Source organism: Falco naumanni, chromosome 10 (genome assembly GCF_017639655.2).
Source record: "Falco naumanni isolate bFalNau1 chromosome 10, bFalNau1.pat, whole genome shotgun sequence".
Classification (NCBI taxonomy): Eukaryota; Metazoa; Chordata; class Aves; order Falconiformes; family Falconidae; genus Falco; species Falco naumanni.
This window is the reverse complement of record NC_054063.1, coordinates 37,605,323-37,622,303: the sequence shown is the minus strand read 5'-3', so window position 1 is coordinate 37,622,303 and position 16,981 is coordinate 37,605,323. Positions and strand designations below refer to the sequence as shown.

The following is a 16,981-nucleotide window of genomic DNA, read 5'->3' as shown; positions in this document are numbered from 1 at the left end:
CCACTGTGCTAGCTCTTCTTTTTATCTCAATTGCAAATGGTTATCAGATTATGTGGAGATTGTTTTAACTGATGCCCATGCAATCTGTTATTTGTCAGGGTTAATTGCGGTTGCTTGTAGATGAACAGTTTAAAAAAAGACAGGGCACCTGTATCTGAGTCGGTTGTATCAGAAAAGCTAAAAGCTTCTTCACACCACATTCACCCAGAGTAACAATTTTCAGAAGCAAGGGGATGCCCACTCCGTTGACTTTGTCCAGATCTGATTCTGACAAGTTATTCAAAAATAAAAACACAAACACACCAGGAAATTAAAAGAAATTCACAATGGCATCACCCACTTTCCCCAAAGTAAAGAAAGATATTATAAAACTTTAAATATATGTTACTTTGAAAAGTAACACATGCCAAAGCTTTACAGAAAACAGCATGCCTAACCTGTGTGCCTAGCATTACACAACTCACGGAGTCAGTAACAGTGCTAACAACATGCCTGTGAGCTGGAATTAAACTAAACACTTCTCCCAGTCATAAGCATGGATCAGCTGCAGAAAGTTTTTTTAAACTCCAAGTTTCCAGCCAGGAGGAGGTCTAGAGGCACCGCAGGATGAATGAATGCTGAGGCTGGCCATGTTACTGCTCCAGCTGTATCAAGGGCAGAGCTCTGCAGGGGGCATCAGTCAGTCCTAGCAGGAGCTGGGATGGGCTTACAGCAAGTCACCTCATAGCCAAGGGCACAGAATAACATAGATTGAAATAAAACAAGAGTCATTGCAGTATGTCAGTCTTGTACGGGGCAGCTCAAACCGGACCTGCACTGTCAACAGGGTTGCCACTAGTGCTGACAGAGGGCACTGCCTTCCCTTGCCCTGCTGGCTGCTGCAGCCTTGCAAGCACAGCCCAGGATGTGGTCGGCCCCATGCAAAGCCACAGCTTTATCAATTTAAAAGAGCCTTTTTCTGACTATTAGAAAAATAAAAATGTCTGAAGTGCAGGTCTTGCCTCACTGATGCCATGCTCTCATACTGCAAATGCTACACTGTATAAGATAATGTAATCCATCCCACAAACTCCCTAAATGTTGTCTTAAGATCTACCGTGTCCCTTGCAGATGTTACTGCTATTGGAAGCTGATCAAGAACTTCACTGCGCTGTAACTGGAAACCATCTCCCAGTTATCAGCCTTCATGAATTTGTGGGCAGTTTGTGTCTGTACTTGCAAAATTGAGATCCTCCCCAAGATTCTTCCTCCCTCTGAAACTCTGGACAAATTAAACCCCCACCTCAGCCTAAGTGCTCTTAAGTGTCTCTTTATGCAACAGGATCTCCCTTCCTCTGAAAGCCCTACCAAATTTCTTCACTTTGAACTCCCCCTTCTCAAACACTGGTAAGTAAAGTCACACCAATTTTGCAGAGGCCTGAATGTGGCAGCCAGACCTGCTTTGCCAGATTATAAAGCAGCAGTAATTTTTCACAGGACAACAAAAGAGCTCAACTTTCAAGTTTAAGTACTCTTCCTGGTATTAGCAACTGAGGCAGAAAAACCAAGGACTCTCCCTGACAGATTTCAAATATAGACTTAATCCAGCCCTTGGGGGTAATTTCCAGGTAGGATGGGGGACCAAGACAGCTGTGTCCCGAAACCACACCTTGTAGGGAGAGATGCTGGAAGAAGGGGAGGCTGGGACAACATCTACAGTCATGAGAGACACCATGTTAAGTATTTGCTAAAAAAATAATATTCTAAATGAATTACCAAGAGGGCTCCTGGAAGGAACATCTTGTCTCCTGCCTAACTGTTGCCATGGCCACCAGCTCTCTGCTGATCTAAATCAAAGCACAGAGAAACAACAAGCAGGTCCGTTCTTCCATGGCCCAGTGCTCCTGAGAGCCCCTCTCCCTGGCTTTTGGGCTGCTCAGCAACTCTTCTCACAGCTTAGCCCTGACAAGAACAGGACATGCTAATCGCACCCAAGTCCATGGTTGCAGCACCATGTTTCTTTGAGGCTCGCACAGCTTCAGATTTGGTCTGTTTTCTCAGGAAGGGTGCAGAAAGGCTTTGCTTGTTGAGGGAAAGCACTGTGCAAAAAGGCAGCAGCAACACACAGTTCTGTTACAGGGCCTCCCTACCTTCCCACTTTGCTTCAGCTCCCAAGCCCATACTGCTCAGAGGGCACAGACAAACGCAGAGCTTTGTTGGGTCATTAGAGAATTTGCAGTGAAGGCTACTGTGCTCAGACACTGTATATTATATTCTTCCCGATCATAGCAGACTGGCCTCAGTAGGCAGTGCCTGTCCTACCCAACACTTACTCAAAAGCATTGCACCTATTTTTTAGCCAATACTGATCTGCCAAAGGAGCACGCCGTACCTCTAGAAGAGATGAAGATGCAGAAAGACAGAGAGACAAGACCGTAAAGGGAAGTGTTTTAAAACCATTATCTACCTTTATTAAAGCAGAAAAATCATTGCCTAACACTTGCCATTTCTGAGACTAGAGACTAAAGTTACAACGTGCTAAGATTAGTAATTTTTATACGTATAGGCCTCAAGATATAATACTAAAACTCACAATTAATCAAGCTAAAGCATTACAGTGACATGTGCCTGCTCAGATAGGGCATACTTCCAGTGTCTGATACGAAGAGATGGAAAAAATACAATCTTCTTAGGACTGTATTTATTATATCCTGTTCTGCAAGCACTTGCAGGAGGTTTTCTGGAATCATCTACATCAACAGACTTTTATTAAAAGCTATCACGTGATGCTGACAGTTCTACCCCCTAGCCGCACCACTGGTGTAATACAGCAGTGAGAGCCTGTCCTGTGCTAAGCAGAACACTACAGACACAGCAGCTTCCTACAGCCGAAGAGAAAGAAAAGCTGCTATCTGCACATCAACACGCTGAGCGGGAAGCCAGCAAAGTAATCCAGCATGGTAAATAAACCTACGCTCTACAAAACCCACCACCTAATCTCAGTGCTGTGCTCTGCCTAACAAAGAATGTGTCCTCTGTCTTCGATGCCTGTTACACAACTGATCCTCTAAAAGGATTATTCCTATAGCAACCAGAGCAATAGGTCTCATCTCCACACTACTGTCAGGTGAATAACCTCCCAGAAAATGACCATGGCTTTGTCGTGACACAGGCCCAGCAAAGCAGGAGTGCTGTGTCTTGGGCAGCTTTGTGTCTTCCATCTCCTCTTGACACAAATAGAACATGCAAGCTCCTCTCCTAGCCAGTGAACCAGATGGGATGTGACAGAGCTGCAGCTCTTCAGCATATTGCATTTTTCCAAGAAACTGCTTTTCAGACCAGTCATGCTGCAAGATGTCATGGAGCCTCATCAGAGCAGCCCAGCTCTGTACCTCAGAGCTCAGAACAACATGCTCTGCCTGAAAGGGTAAAGGGCAATTTTTGCCAACTGGACATACTCAAGTTCTTAATGATAAAAACTTAACAGGAGCTAAAATTAAGATACGGAGCTTTTTCATATCTCTCAGCATTACTGATGGGCCACGGGGGAGAGTTCTGCCCACAGATCCTTGACTCCTGCATGTGTCTTACCTGACAGTCGAAGTCCTGGAAGTTGCGAGCTGCATTCTGTTAACAAAACCCGGGGGGGGGGAAAGAAAAAAAACAAGTTCAGCACAGTACCCCAGAACACACCCAACATCATCATGACAGTTCCCCTGAGACCTCTTCAGCATAGTCTACCCTGACTGGAGTCAGGACAGCAATGAAATGTGAGACCTATATAACAAAACTCCATGCAAGTTCTCCCCATTACTGTACAGCAAGGTTGCTGGGGGCTGTCCCAAGGCTATCCATTAACCTGTGGACACAGCTGAGAGTTGAGAGCATTTGAGCAGGGATATGTGCACATAGGAAGGACCCCGACCAAATTCAGGCTGTTTATGAGGTTGGGTTTTGTCTGGTCCTGGTGCCCATTAGCAATTTGAACACAAAACTCTTGAAAGGACCACCACTAGGATCTCACATAATGAGCATAAGAAAACAAGCTATGCAGTCGGCTACTCTGCATGACTGCGTGCAATGTATTGTTCCACAGCAAACACCATGACCTGTAAGTACTGAAACCAGAGTGCATAGGAACTGGGCTCAGCAATTCACAACTGACCTTCCCGAGGGTGACACCACACATACAGGTAAGCACAGTAACTACAGCACACATCTGGTGTACTGCAGGTTTGGAGGTCTGCAGCAACTTGCCTGTATGCCCATGTCTCTGTCTCTGATCAGAGTATGTTATGCTACTGAGTGCTGTCAAATGCTGCAAAAGGCTGAGCAGATCATTTAAGACAGCATTCTAGCTTATGTGTTTTAGGCATAGCACCTTACTGCTAAAATTACAACTAGAACCACACATGCACAACAAACACTCCAAATGTTTCTTCTGCCTGAACGCTCTAACTCCTCTCCATGCGTAAACAAATAGCCCTGTTTTCCTCCCCCACAAAGCTTTGCCACATTAGCAAGAGCACAGGTTGCTACAATGATCTTCAGTCTGAGACATTTAAGCTGAGATATCTGCAAATCTCTCTTAAGCATCCCACTGGTGTTAAGTATTGAACTGCATCAGTGTTTCGAACATGACATGGCACAAAGCACAAAACCCTCAAGTTGAGGGAAAAGGAAAAAAAAAAAAAGCAGTCCTCTCATATTTCAGAGTTTGAGATCCTGAAGTTAGCTGAGATTTCTGACAACTCTGTCCATGCCTCTTTCCGTGCTCTGTTAAATGCAGACAGTAGAGCCTTCTCATCTACCAGGTCATAAAGGTCAATTCAGTCATCCAATGCCACAGTGATCAAGGACTATAACAAAGCCTACGAAGAAGTGAAAAATTTCCTTATCCAGCACTGGACTTCGACGGTGCATGCTAAGTAAAGAAAAGGCTGATCTGAATTTGTGCTGAGAAAAGCGCCATATTCCCTGCACATGGAGTGGGGAGGAAACAACACAAAGCAAAAAATAAAGGTTTGCAACTGTGTTGCCTGTTCTTAGGGTATACCATGACACACAAGCAGCACTAAAGATTGACGTGACCTGACTTCTGGACACTTGATTTCAACACACTGACATTTGACTTTAAACTATTTATTCACTGTCTTAGCTTCAGAAAGTTTAAGATTAAGGCAAGTTTTTCAGTCCTCTGAAGGTGAGATGGCTGCACTTCAAAGGCAAAGAGCTAGAAGGAACAATGCAATCCAGCCTAAGGGCTGTCCATTCAATCTCCTGAATTAAGCTGTTGCATATCAGTAACTTTTCACTGAGGTTATATTAACAGGAGTCAAAGGTTCCAGAATACAATCAGACAGAATAATAAAATGTCACTGGGATAAGTTTTCTGATCAAGTTAAAGGCAGTATTCTATTTTTCTCTCTCTTTTAACTAGATGGGAACACAATCAACTGATTTTCTTTCCCAGTACAGTCACTGCATTTTAGTGAGCCCAAATGAGGTGAATATATATAGCCTAATGTATTTTACTTCCTTACCTCTCTGTACTTGCCATTAGGCTGAAGTTACACATAAGCACAAAAGTGGTTTTATTCTTTGAAAGTCAGGCTTGTAATTTTTTGCTGACTTCGATTTGAGACAAAACAAAGCCAGGACTCAGTGGTTCCCAGTGGAATTTCCTACAGTTCAGACAAGTGAACAAGGTATGACCCACTTCCATTTCCCTGGCAATTCCACCAGTTTTAGTACTCAAGACACTACAGCTCCTTTTCTCTGTACAACAGCCTTTGTATCCGAAGAGTTCATAAACTCTTACCCACTGGCACCTTAAGAGTTCTACTGTACTATTTCTGGCCATGCTGGCTCAAACTCCTACATGTGCAGCAGGCTGGTCACTAAAAATCTTTAGGGAACTGCCAACTCAGTACTTTTTGGACTCTGATACACTGCACGGAACAGCATGTTACGCTACCACACCCACATGCTCCGTAACTGTTTAAAAAGCATCTGTATTATTTCAAGCTTGAAAGCATTAGTGAGGGCCAGACCTCAGTGATGGTAGACCCCTGAGGCACTTCTTTTGTTGAAACAGTGTAAAAAGGAGCCCCGCAGTGCACACCTCTTCCCATGCAGTGCTGAGGTTGCTTCTGGAGCCACTCTACATATTTTTTCCAGCTGAGATAGTATATACTTCCTGTAACTTCAAAACAGAGTCAAGGAAACCAAGTATCACTTGTACCTGCCCTTCTGTATGCTGGTTAACACCAGCTGTTTAGGTGAACACTGCATTTAAACCAGAACTGTCCCAGTGATTAGGTAAGTGGCTGTGCAGATGACACCACAGCAAGGACGTGATGGGACTGATCGGGCAATACTTGACACTTAAAGGGAAAAACACCTAGTTTTGGCATGCTTCAGTATCTCCTACTTAGGTTGGCTCACTGAAGCAAGGAACATCTACCCTCTTGAACTCAAACATGGAAAATCCTGAGAATCATAAGCAAGACCTGGGGCGCTGCATTTAGGAAACTCATCTTCTGTAAACATTTATCTTATTTTGAAATCATAAACTGTTTTCAAGGCCTTCCTGTATTTTTAGCCGCTGGTCTACACTGAATTTGTTCTTCTAAGACTCACCCTCCCGAGAAACATTTTAAAAATATATGTTCAAGATATGGTGGAAGCCTAGTAGTCAGCACTAGACTGTAAGAACAGGCAGCTGGACTGCAGATCTCAGCTGAATTGTTAGATTTCAGAGACCCTAAACAGATATGCTAGCACACTGAAGAAATCAGCAAAAACTAAGCAGCACTGACTAAAACAGCAGAATTTCAGAGATTTCACCCATTTTGTGTGAGAGTCTGCACTAGACGGTGCAGTCTTCAGCAAGTACACATTGAGTGGACTAAGTACCATATCACTTTGGCAGCACAAGGTAGTTCTTGATCTCACCATTAAACAGCAAGCATTGGGGACTGTTTCACATGCCATCAAACTTGGCTGTGAGGTATGGAAAGTGACCAAACCGCATTGCCCACAATCACAATTTGCAGATGCAAAATTCTAGATCTTGTCAGGATGGCTCATAATGACAGGCACTCAGAACAACAGTTTTTGGCAGAATCCAGTAAGACTAGGGCTTTCCTGAAGCCCAGATGGCTCTCCTCCATCCCACAGGAGACAAAGTGAAACCCCTAAACAGCTCCTGCAATACAATGATTTTACAAAATTTCAGTATTGCATGAATCTGGACTGCTGTAGCTAGGCTCTGCAGATACTAACAGGAAATGGCTCTCCATTACTAAATTCCAGGGAGTTAGGGTTGTTTTGGAGGTCAAAACACAAAAGGATAATTTAAGATAAAAGATTTTAAAGAAAAAAGAAAAAGGAAAAAGATAAAATGGGATACAATCCAAGGTTTCTCTAACAAGCAGGAACTTATCAGAGGTTCTACAGCTCTGCCAGGTCACAAATGGTATCACCTTACCGCTTCTGCCCTGACTTCATAAATCCTCAGGACAGGCATGACATACTGTTTGGCCAGGACTCCAGACTTCCCTTAACTGTGGTGGTCTGTCTTTCCCTGAGACTTTGGAAGGGTATGTGGTAGTGAATTATCAGTGTGGGGAAGCATTTACTGTTTTTCAGTACTTAAGGTACTTCAAGCTGTAAACAGATCCTGGCAATCAGGGCTCCTTGTCAGGCACAAAGTCAGCCAGAGTACACCTGTGAGAGCAAAGCAGCAGCTAGCATTACCTTATCATTCAGGAGCGGTTTGATCTCTGTCAGCTGAACATCCTGCAGTTCATCCATGATGCTGTCAGTGGAGCAAAGTAATCCTCAGAGCAGCAAATGGGTGATTCTGAAACAAAGTCATACTGTTAGAAACAGTATTACAGGAGATGCTAGACAAAGAAAGCTTTAAGATCCTTCATTAGACTTGTATATGCTCACACTGAAGCCTGAAAGAAGCTAGTTCTCTGCACAACACAAAGCACCTGTAACTGCACAAGGCAGACAGCCATGCTTGCACTGAGCATTGTCAGTTATGTCCACTCCTTACCCTGCACATTGCCTTGGCCATTGAAAGCTGCCCCTTAAAAAAAATCAGGTGTGTTCTACTGAGAAAGACTGGATCCATTTCCACGCATTGCTGGTACTTTAGCCATAGTCTGCCTGGAAATGAACTCTAAATGACTGAATCAGCAGAGTGAAAAACTGCGTTCAATATGCAGGAATACAGGCATCTCACTGCTATGCCAGACACACCTTGACCACAGCATCCAGCCACTAAAGACAGGGCTGTACCTGTAACCCACAAGATGTGCAGCCAACCACTACATTTGCGCATGGGAGACAGAGGTGTGGAGACCCAAGCACCTTGCTGGCAGAAGATAAGACAGCCCATAACCCAAGGCAGCCCTTGTTTTATGAGGTGGGATGTAAAAATGGCCCCCAGATAGTCCTGATCCAGTTGAACATATGCAGGGTAACACTGTTAACTGAGCAGCCCGAACAATCATTCTCCATCACATGGTGCAGAGTCATTAAAAGAAAGAAAAAAAAAGTAATAAACAGTGTGTGAGGTTGCCATACGCCTATGGGAAATCACTGCTGCCACAGTCTGAGGAGAAATCTTCTAGTATAAATACAGCAATGAGGATGGAGTTAAAATAAGGCAGTTTACCAGGGATTTAGTTTTTATTCTAGAGGCTCTACCTGTGTTTCTAGACAGGAGAATTTCTAGAGCAGACAGTTGCAGCATGTAGTTGGATTGGACAGTTGCATGAAGAGGGCTCTGGCAATAGGAAATGATCATGCCTGATGGTGTTGATTATTTGGTTGTTCAGGAAAACTATACACATTACTGTAGATGAAATAAAAGAAGTCACGGACATAAGTAAGGACAGGAATAGGCATGTGGTGGGCTTCCTGGGCGTTAGCTGAGTGTGCTAGAAAAAGACTCAAAATACTGTCACAAATCAAATTCTTTGTCCAAGATAATATATTGCTTCTAACCACAGAAGAAAAAGAATACTGCAACTGTTTTTCTCCAGTCACCGTAATTCCACACAAATATGCACTGCCCCAGGAAGGAGGGGTTCCCCTCATCCCAAATGCTATGCAAAGCTGCATGTTCTTGTAACCCCCCTTTATGCCAGGACTAATATTGGTGTTGCTGAAGTCAGTCTGGCACAAAACAAATTATAATGCCTTTTCCCTCCGAAAATCAGTCATAGCAACTCTCATCTCTAGATTTAGCTCCTTTGCTTTGGGAAACTTGGAATTATTCTTCTTTTCCCCATTTTTTTTTCTTTTTTGCTATAAAACACATCAGCTGTGAGAGTTCCAAGAAACCTGTTAATTCACATGTAATGTCCTGGTTACCCCACAATGAATTTTTATTCAGAGAAGCATAGAGTCATATAATGCACTGTAAGCCCCAGAGGAAGTGCCAGTTACTGTAGTTCTGATAAGGCATTATGGAGACCAAAAAAAAATATTTTCTGCTAAGGAATTACAATTTCATTATACGCTGGGACTGATTAAGAGCTCAGCGTCTACCAGATTCTCTCCAAAGCAGCATCCCACAAGGTTACAAACACCAAAGGAGTTTCAAACAAGCCTTACAAAGCTTATCTGCAATGGGTGGCAGTACTAGAACCACCACCTTATTACCTTAAGAGCTGATTTCTCTCATTAGTGCTCCTTTGAAAAGACACCCACCATGCCTGCCATCATGTCCAAAGGCGATGCTTATTCTTGGGGTCACCTAAGAGACCAAGAAGTTGTCCACTCTACCCAAAGGGATTAAAAAACTGTGCACACACCAGCCACCTTTCTCTGTGGATTTTTATATACAAGAAAGTGGCGAGTTAAACTTGTTTTGTGGTTCACGAGTCCTAGGCACACCTAGCATTTTTGCCTAAAACAGAGTCTACAGTGAAGCAGGGCATCTCAATCACTCTCTGCCGAGCTTTGACTGACCAAAGAACAACTCAGAGCACCAACTGCTCTGGTTTTTGCTAAAGCTTTGCAAATACTCCTCCCAGTTTCCCCCGAGCTACACAAAGCGCAACAACTCCCAGACAGCCCTAGGATGTGTCCTGCATAAACCTGCCCAGGGACAGCACTGGCTGCTGATACAAGCATGCCTGCCTGTGAAGTGAGTAAAGTCTAGGAAGAGGGAGACAAATGCATTTTTAAATCCTATGCACTACTTTAAGTACATTCGTTATATGAGAATAATAAAAACCTAAGTAGGTGTTTAAAGCAAGGATTATCAAATGCTTTCATCTCATCAGCCTCAATTTCATACTTAGTCTCTAGATGTAACTACAGTACACACAAATAACATCACTCTGAAATTAATCTGATGCTTATTTTCCTGGTCCACTATTGTTCCAAACACTGTTTCAGGGGAAGGGGGTCTCTAGGGGCTAAGGCAACAAACTGCTGTTATACCTGCACTGTGGGTTGCTCCTTTGTTAAAGCAAGCTGGGCAGCACCAAGAAAGGCTGCTGTTTCAGATGCTGGTCTCAGAATTAGGTGAAGCTTCTTTCAGACAGAAAAGACCATCTTCCTTAACACCAGCTGAGCTCACGTAGGGGAGAAAAAGAAAAAATCTGTAGGGGAACATGCAGGAAAAGAGAGACATGCTCTGCAATGAGTTTGCAGCACAGTCATCCTGGGAGACTCTGGCTCAGAGCAGACTCTCACCTAGGCTGCAAGAGTGAGAGCTGGACCTCCAAAAGAGCCAGAGGAGACTGAATGCAGAGGTAAGCCAGGAAGCCACTGAAAATTGCTGAACCGAGAGCAAGATCAAGACAGAATAAGCCTGCACAGTCACAAACAGCCAGATGGTGGATTCGTTTTTCAAACCTTTTGATTCTAATCTGCTCATCCAGCAACTTAAGTTTTTTCAGCTTTCCTAGAAACTTAAAGCTTTTTGAAGGTTTTTTGAAGGAAAGGTACAAGGGGTCCCCATCACTGCTTGCAAGCAGCTTTTTTTAGATTGCTGAACCAGCTCTTCCAAATCCACTCACTTGTGAACTCTCCAGAAAACAGCTGTCACTCACTCAGGACTTCATTTCAGTTCTTTCAGAGGGGATTCTATAGGCAGATACATGCACTTTTCTCAAGGTCTCAGCAAGCTGAACATGATTGCCCTGGACCAAGTCTGGGTAACTTGTTATTACAGCACGAGATCTGACTTGCTGTACACGATCATTCACCACAACTTCCCCTGAGCACCCTGGCCTTCCGCTTGAAGCAAGACAAAGACGCACATTTGTCCAAAAAGGGCCATAAAAATTTCTCTAAAAAGAATGCTTTGTAGCAGAGAGCTGGTAAAGCACATCTCCAAGTGCAGAGGCAAAGGGAAGGGTGGGATATTGGTGAGCTGAGCTATCCTCCTCTGACCACCTTAAAGACTGACTCGTAAAAGATCTGCAGACAGGTCTGCCCAGGAAACAATCAATTCTCTCACTCCACCCCTATGGTTATTTAGAGAGACAAAGACACCATTCCATAAGCTGAAAGAAAGTTTAAAATATCATAACAAAGCAGCCTAAATATTCATAGCACACAGAAGAGCTCTGCAGGACACAGGCTACAGGCAAAGCAAAAGGTTTGCCTGGAACGTTCTGTGTATAAATTATACATTTTTCTATAAATGTCCCAGTACCACCTCCTTTGCAAGTATTCCTCTTGTCTCCATTTATATATTACTATAAATACACTCAAATACCCCAATTTACACCATCCCTTTTCAAAGGCTTCCCAAAGGCTGGAGTTGACTCAGTTCTCTTTGAAAACCAGTAAGACAAGAATCAAGGAAAGACATTCGGTGAATCGTTAGTACAGAGACTAGAAATCATGGTAGGACACAGAAGGCTGCAAAATACCACAGCAGGTGAGCCTCTGAAACAAACCATCTACCTATACATAAGATCTGAAATGTGTGCTGACATGCTTACTCCAAGATAAGGGTGCTCTAAATTTACATCATTTCAATATATAAAAATAAAAAAAAAGTTGTGTTAAAATAGTTTCAGTAAGTCAACAGTATGAGTACTACAGACCTGCACCTACAGAGCCAGCAGTGCAAACTCTACCACCTGTGGGTGCTTAGGCTCTGGTTTCTAGCTGGCAAAGTTCTAGCAGGACTGCTCCTCACAAGGTTACAAGCAACAAGAGTTAGATCCTGAATCCAACTCTCTGGGCACCTCCTTGAATACCCTGTTTTATTATGGAGGTGCAATCTCTCCACACCATTTAGGAACTCAGTGCAACAAAATCTTGTATCCAGAGGCTGAAAATTCTTGTTCATTCACCTCAGCTACAGCTTCTAATTTGTTAACCTGCTTTGTATATTAACTACATTGAGGCAAAATTACACAAGAGAGTTATCAAGCTACACACTACAAAACACGGTATTGAATGTACGTAAATATATGCTTCCTTGCTCAGCTGCCCAGCAGAAGCAGCCTCCTCTCTAGGGACTGACTACACTTACAGTCATGACAATCAGGGTTAGGTTTCCCATAACTGCTCTCTGAATACAGCTACCCGCTTCTTACAAGATATAAAGAAGAAATGCTGCTCCAGGGCATGCAAAGGAAGACAGGCACAAACTCATTTGCAGCCAGTGCAGGAACTGAAGTACACTACCTATAGTCCTCAAGTTTGCAGCTCAAGCTCTCTCATATACACCGGCAGACAAGCTGCCTGATGAGGCTCCTCAGTCTGGTCGGGCAGACCGCAGTCTTGGCACATAGATCTTGACTAAAACAAATTTCATTTATGGGCTTTGAGATCTTTGGGCATTTGTGTTATGCTGCTCCTCCATCCTTTCAAGCCTCTGGACAACAGTGTGTTTCTGAACCACCTGCATAGTCTACTCTGTTTTCTATACTGAAATGCTGGCTCAGATGGTAAGCTTCCAGCAAAACAGGCGAAGGGTCCAAATAAACTTTCAAAATATTTTCCTAGGTTACTCGCTTTGCGTTCCAGCTCATATATTTTTGGGAACACACCACATGGTGCTCCACTTCCAAGACAAACTGCAAGCTTGCAGAGAGAAATTACGTTCTGCTTAACCAGCACAGTGCCAGCTACTGCACCCGAGCAATTGTAACACAACATGCTTTTACCTCCTTTGAATCTGGGCTACACTCAGGACAGAAACACCAGCTGCTAAATGTACTTTCTAAGGAGTTTAAACAAGACCTACATTTAACAATGGTTTTGTAAAGAAAAGGTCCATGCACAGCTTTCATTAATTTTGAAGTCGTCCAATTCTGTCTACAGGAAGCATCACATTGTCATGCATGTAATTGAGCTCAGCCAGCAGAATATCATTCTTAGCCACCATTTTAATTAACAGGCATCAACTATAGGGCTGATTAAGCAAGAATGCAAGAAAACGTAAAAGCTTCAAATTATTTTGAGTTACCTGGACCACTGCCCATGAAAACACTGAACCAGGTTGAGCTCCCCTGTACAGCACAATCCAAGATGTTTTAGAGTGAGAATACCCAGGATACACACTGGAATTAGAAGTTTCTCCCACAAAAATTATGCAAATTATTGTCTCTGAAAGAGCCTTTTCTGGTCACAGTCTCTCTTTCAAATAGCTTTGCAGCACCTCCCTTAAGCTGTTCTCCTCAGTGAAAATGAAATAAGCAGTGTTATTATATAATAAATAACTATTATTGTTAATCATGTTATTCACACAATTTTCCCATTACTCTTTCTTGCCCAGTGGCACCACACTAAAGCACTACCTGCATTATCAAGTATCAGCAGCTCACGCAGCTCAGACTAAACCGTAGAGCCATTTTTATCAGTTTTATGGTGAATGACATGTTCAAATGGATCTGTTCAAAGATGCTTTCCCCTCTACTAAGCCACCTGCTTCCACAACTCCCACAGTTCAGGAGGCCCCACCCAGGCACGGGTGAGGGCTCTTGAAGGCTCCAGTTGGACACTTGTCCCAAACAAAACATTCATAGTTCTTCATCAGCACTGTCTACCATCATGGCATTCACCACAGCTTCTCCCCATATCACCTCCTCTACCCGTCCCGTGACAACTTCAAACTCTCACCCACACAGAGGCAGTACGTATAGCTGAATACACCCATCTTCCAATCTGACACAAGGCAAGTGGGGAAACTGGTCTCTTCAGCAGCAACTTACTCTTAAGCAGCTTATGACAAACCTGACTGCTTTCTACCAGATCCTTTGGTACCCTCTGCAGTATTATTTTCAGGCTTGTTCCTGCTTTGTTTCAATCATGCTTCCCACTAACTGACTCTGTGTTTTTAGATTTTAAGTGAAAAAAATTAATTAAGATGTGAATATGTATCCCATTGAGCAAAATAAAGTGTTCCAGAGCAAGAAAGCTAGAAATCTGTTTAAATGGGATCTTAACAATTTATTTTTACCATCAATTTACTGAAATGCTAATTTTCCATTTTATTTATCTTATTGAAAAAGTAGCATTTTCACTGGCTACCAAACATTAAATTGCATTAATAAATATAACCTTTATACCCAGCTGAGCCTTCTTGCTACATGGAAGGAATCATCATTTAAGTCATGGTATAGCTAAACAAACTTAGTCAGATCTCAGTTTTTGTATTTTGTAATGTAATTGTGAATTTTTTTTAACTCGTTTGTATGAAGTGCTATTGGGATGGAAGAAAAATACTCAGATCAAATGCGTAAGAAGTTCAGAGTCACTTTCATTTAAAAAAATAAAACTACCTTGAACTTTCTGTGTTCACTCATATATACAAAACGTACAACCTAAACCTGACGTAGTAACACATATTCAGCAGTGAAGGAATTGTACGAGGCAGTTTTAGTCACATCTCTTGGCACGTGCAGTGTCACATTGCGCAGCCTCGATAAACCTAGCTTAAGGTGGGTACAGGAACCATCATAGATGCGCAAAGCTCAGGAGAAATTAATATATTCTGCTCCTCAGCAGCTAAGACAACACAACTGCTTCTGGTATCAGCTCATTCAGGTAACTAACACCCTGTCATTGTGCTGTATATGTATATACATCTAAAGCACTTCTACTAATGTCGTCACAGAGCAAAACCAAACTTTTCTTCTTACTTCATTCAAATTTGAATAAATGGATTTGGGTGATTAGAAAACCGTATACTTGCAGGCAAAAGCTGATCAAACATTTCAACACATCCATTCCCAAGTTACCCCCCAGACATGCAAGAGACCTTTTAAGTTTTATCAGAGCACATACATATTGTTCAGTATTTTGTAATTACGTGTATTGAATATAAGAATACAGATGTACACAGAAGACTGATTTAACTCTCAAGATGCAATTTCACTATTTTAGTCTGCTCTAACCTCAGACCACTTGCAAAAGGGGCTTTCACAGGATTGACGTAAATTTTAAGCACGCCTATGCATTATATGAAAAACAAATTGCTAAAATTAGCTTTTTATTATATGTCTTTTCTCCCCCTTCCTCCTCATTAATTAAATGCATCTTTCCCTTACCCATGTAGCATTGTTCCTTGGAGCTTCCCAGAACAAGCTCCTTCCGTTTGGCTTACTGCCCATCCTCCATCATCTGAAGGACAATCTCTTCTGAAGTATCAGTGTCATTACTTCATAACTATCACAACTGCTGTACTGCTGTCCCTTCCATCATTTCCAGTCTGTGAATTAACTTCCAAGCAGAAAACATCCTTGTATGTGTCCGGCTGAATTTTATGCCCCTTCTAAGGCAGCTAGCCAGTGCAGGAGAGGCAACTCAGATTACCACAGTTAAAACCAGTAATGGATACAGAGCAACCCAGAATCAATTCAAGATGTAATTTCATTATTCATTTCATATACTTGTGGGTTGCTGCCAAAAGGCATGATCCCCACACCAGCCAGAAATTTCTTCCTCTCTTTCCCTTGCACCAGGTCAACAATCACACAGTAATGTGGCAAGTCAGGTCTGCTTAACTGCCGCCTCAATTGTTTTTTCCAGGACTAGTTTTCATTTGTATCAGTGACTAGTTTTCATTATACCAGTGAACTGACTGATGAAAAGGCTCCTTCGGTTCCTTGTGCACCACCTTTTTTGTAAATCTGTGAAGGCCTTGCTTTGAGATTTGATTGTAAGAAACTGGGTTTTCTGGCAGTGTTACCTCTTCAGTTGAATCACAGAGCAGATAAAGCACATGCTCAGGACACTGCCAGATGATACGCAGGGGCCTGCACTTAGCTTCAAGTTATGCTAGTTCTAATCAATTTAGACAAAGTGTACACAGAATATAAGACAGAACTCAGTTTGCTGATCAGTTTCCTTGTTGTAGGGTAATATTTCAGGACACAGAGGAACTAAAATCTTACCTCACAGCCTCTGAAAAGGAGCATCAGATCCTCCAGCTCTCTTCTTTGCTCTGCTCTTTCGTCCCCTTGCAGCCATGACCTAAATGATGCCTTAGGCAGTGTCTGGCATGCTGACTGTAAAATGAGCAGATTTAATGCTGACTTTTTGCCAGGCTAGCTTTCTACTGTTCTAGCGAACTGAATGAGCCGATCACACAATCGCATGAACATCATGACTGGCTCGCGTAGGGAGGACCAGACATGTAATGAGCTCTGGAGTCTGCTCTAAATCCTGCAGTCTAAGATGAGGATCATGTATAACATACAGAGTAGGCAAGTTTACAAATAAAATGGTTAACTCACTACAGTCTTGCTGTAGCGTGACAGAAAGGCACCAAATCTGGCTCATAGACACTCAATATCAAGAAAAGGAACTACACAAAAAACAAGGCAACTTGTCAAAACAAAATTTAAAAAAAAAAGGAAAAGCCACAAAAAGAAGGAATCCTACAAGGACCTGGAGACTGTTAAAAATTCTGTTTGGGAAGCCCAGATAATCTGTGCACCAATATGCAAGCATAAAGACAGAGCCACCTTATATGCAAATCCTGCATGACTCGATAGGAAATTTA

At 42.6% G+C, this 16,981-nt stretch overlaps 1 protein-coding gene across 5 annotated transcripts in view; it reads right to left on the bottom strand.

The window, feature by feature from the left end:
• NDRG3 (NDRG family member 3) overlaps positions 1-16,454 on the bottom strand; it is a 42,880-nt gene extending 26,426 nt beyond the window's left edge. Inside the window, exons 1-3 of one of the 5 annotated variants that reach the window (XM_040608315.1) lie at positions 16,371-16,452; positions 7,741-7,846; positions 3,571-3,606 (exon numbers count right to left, since the gene is read on the bottom strand). In XM_040608315.1, coding sequence (XP_040464249.1) covers positions 3,571-3,606; positions 7,741-7,797 — 93 coding nt within the window. In that variant the 5' untranslated portion in view covers positions 7,798-7,846; positions 16,371-16,452. Of the gene's footprint in view, positions 1-1,755; positions 3,514-3,570; positions 3,607-7,740; positions 7,847-16,370 lie in introns of those variants that run through there. The other 4 variants (XM_040608317.1, XM_040608316.1, XM_040608319.1 and 1 more) reach the window with 4 other exon arrangements.
• Positions 16,455-16,981: the final 527 nt, after the last annotated feature.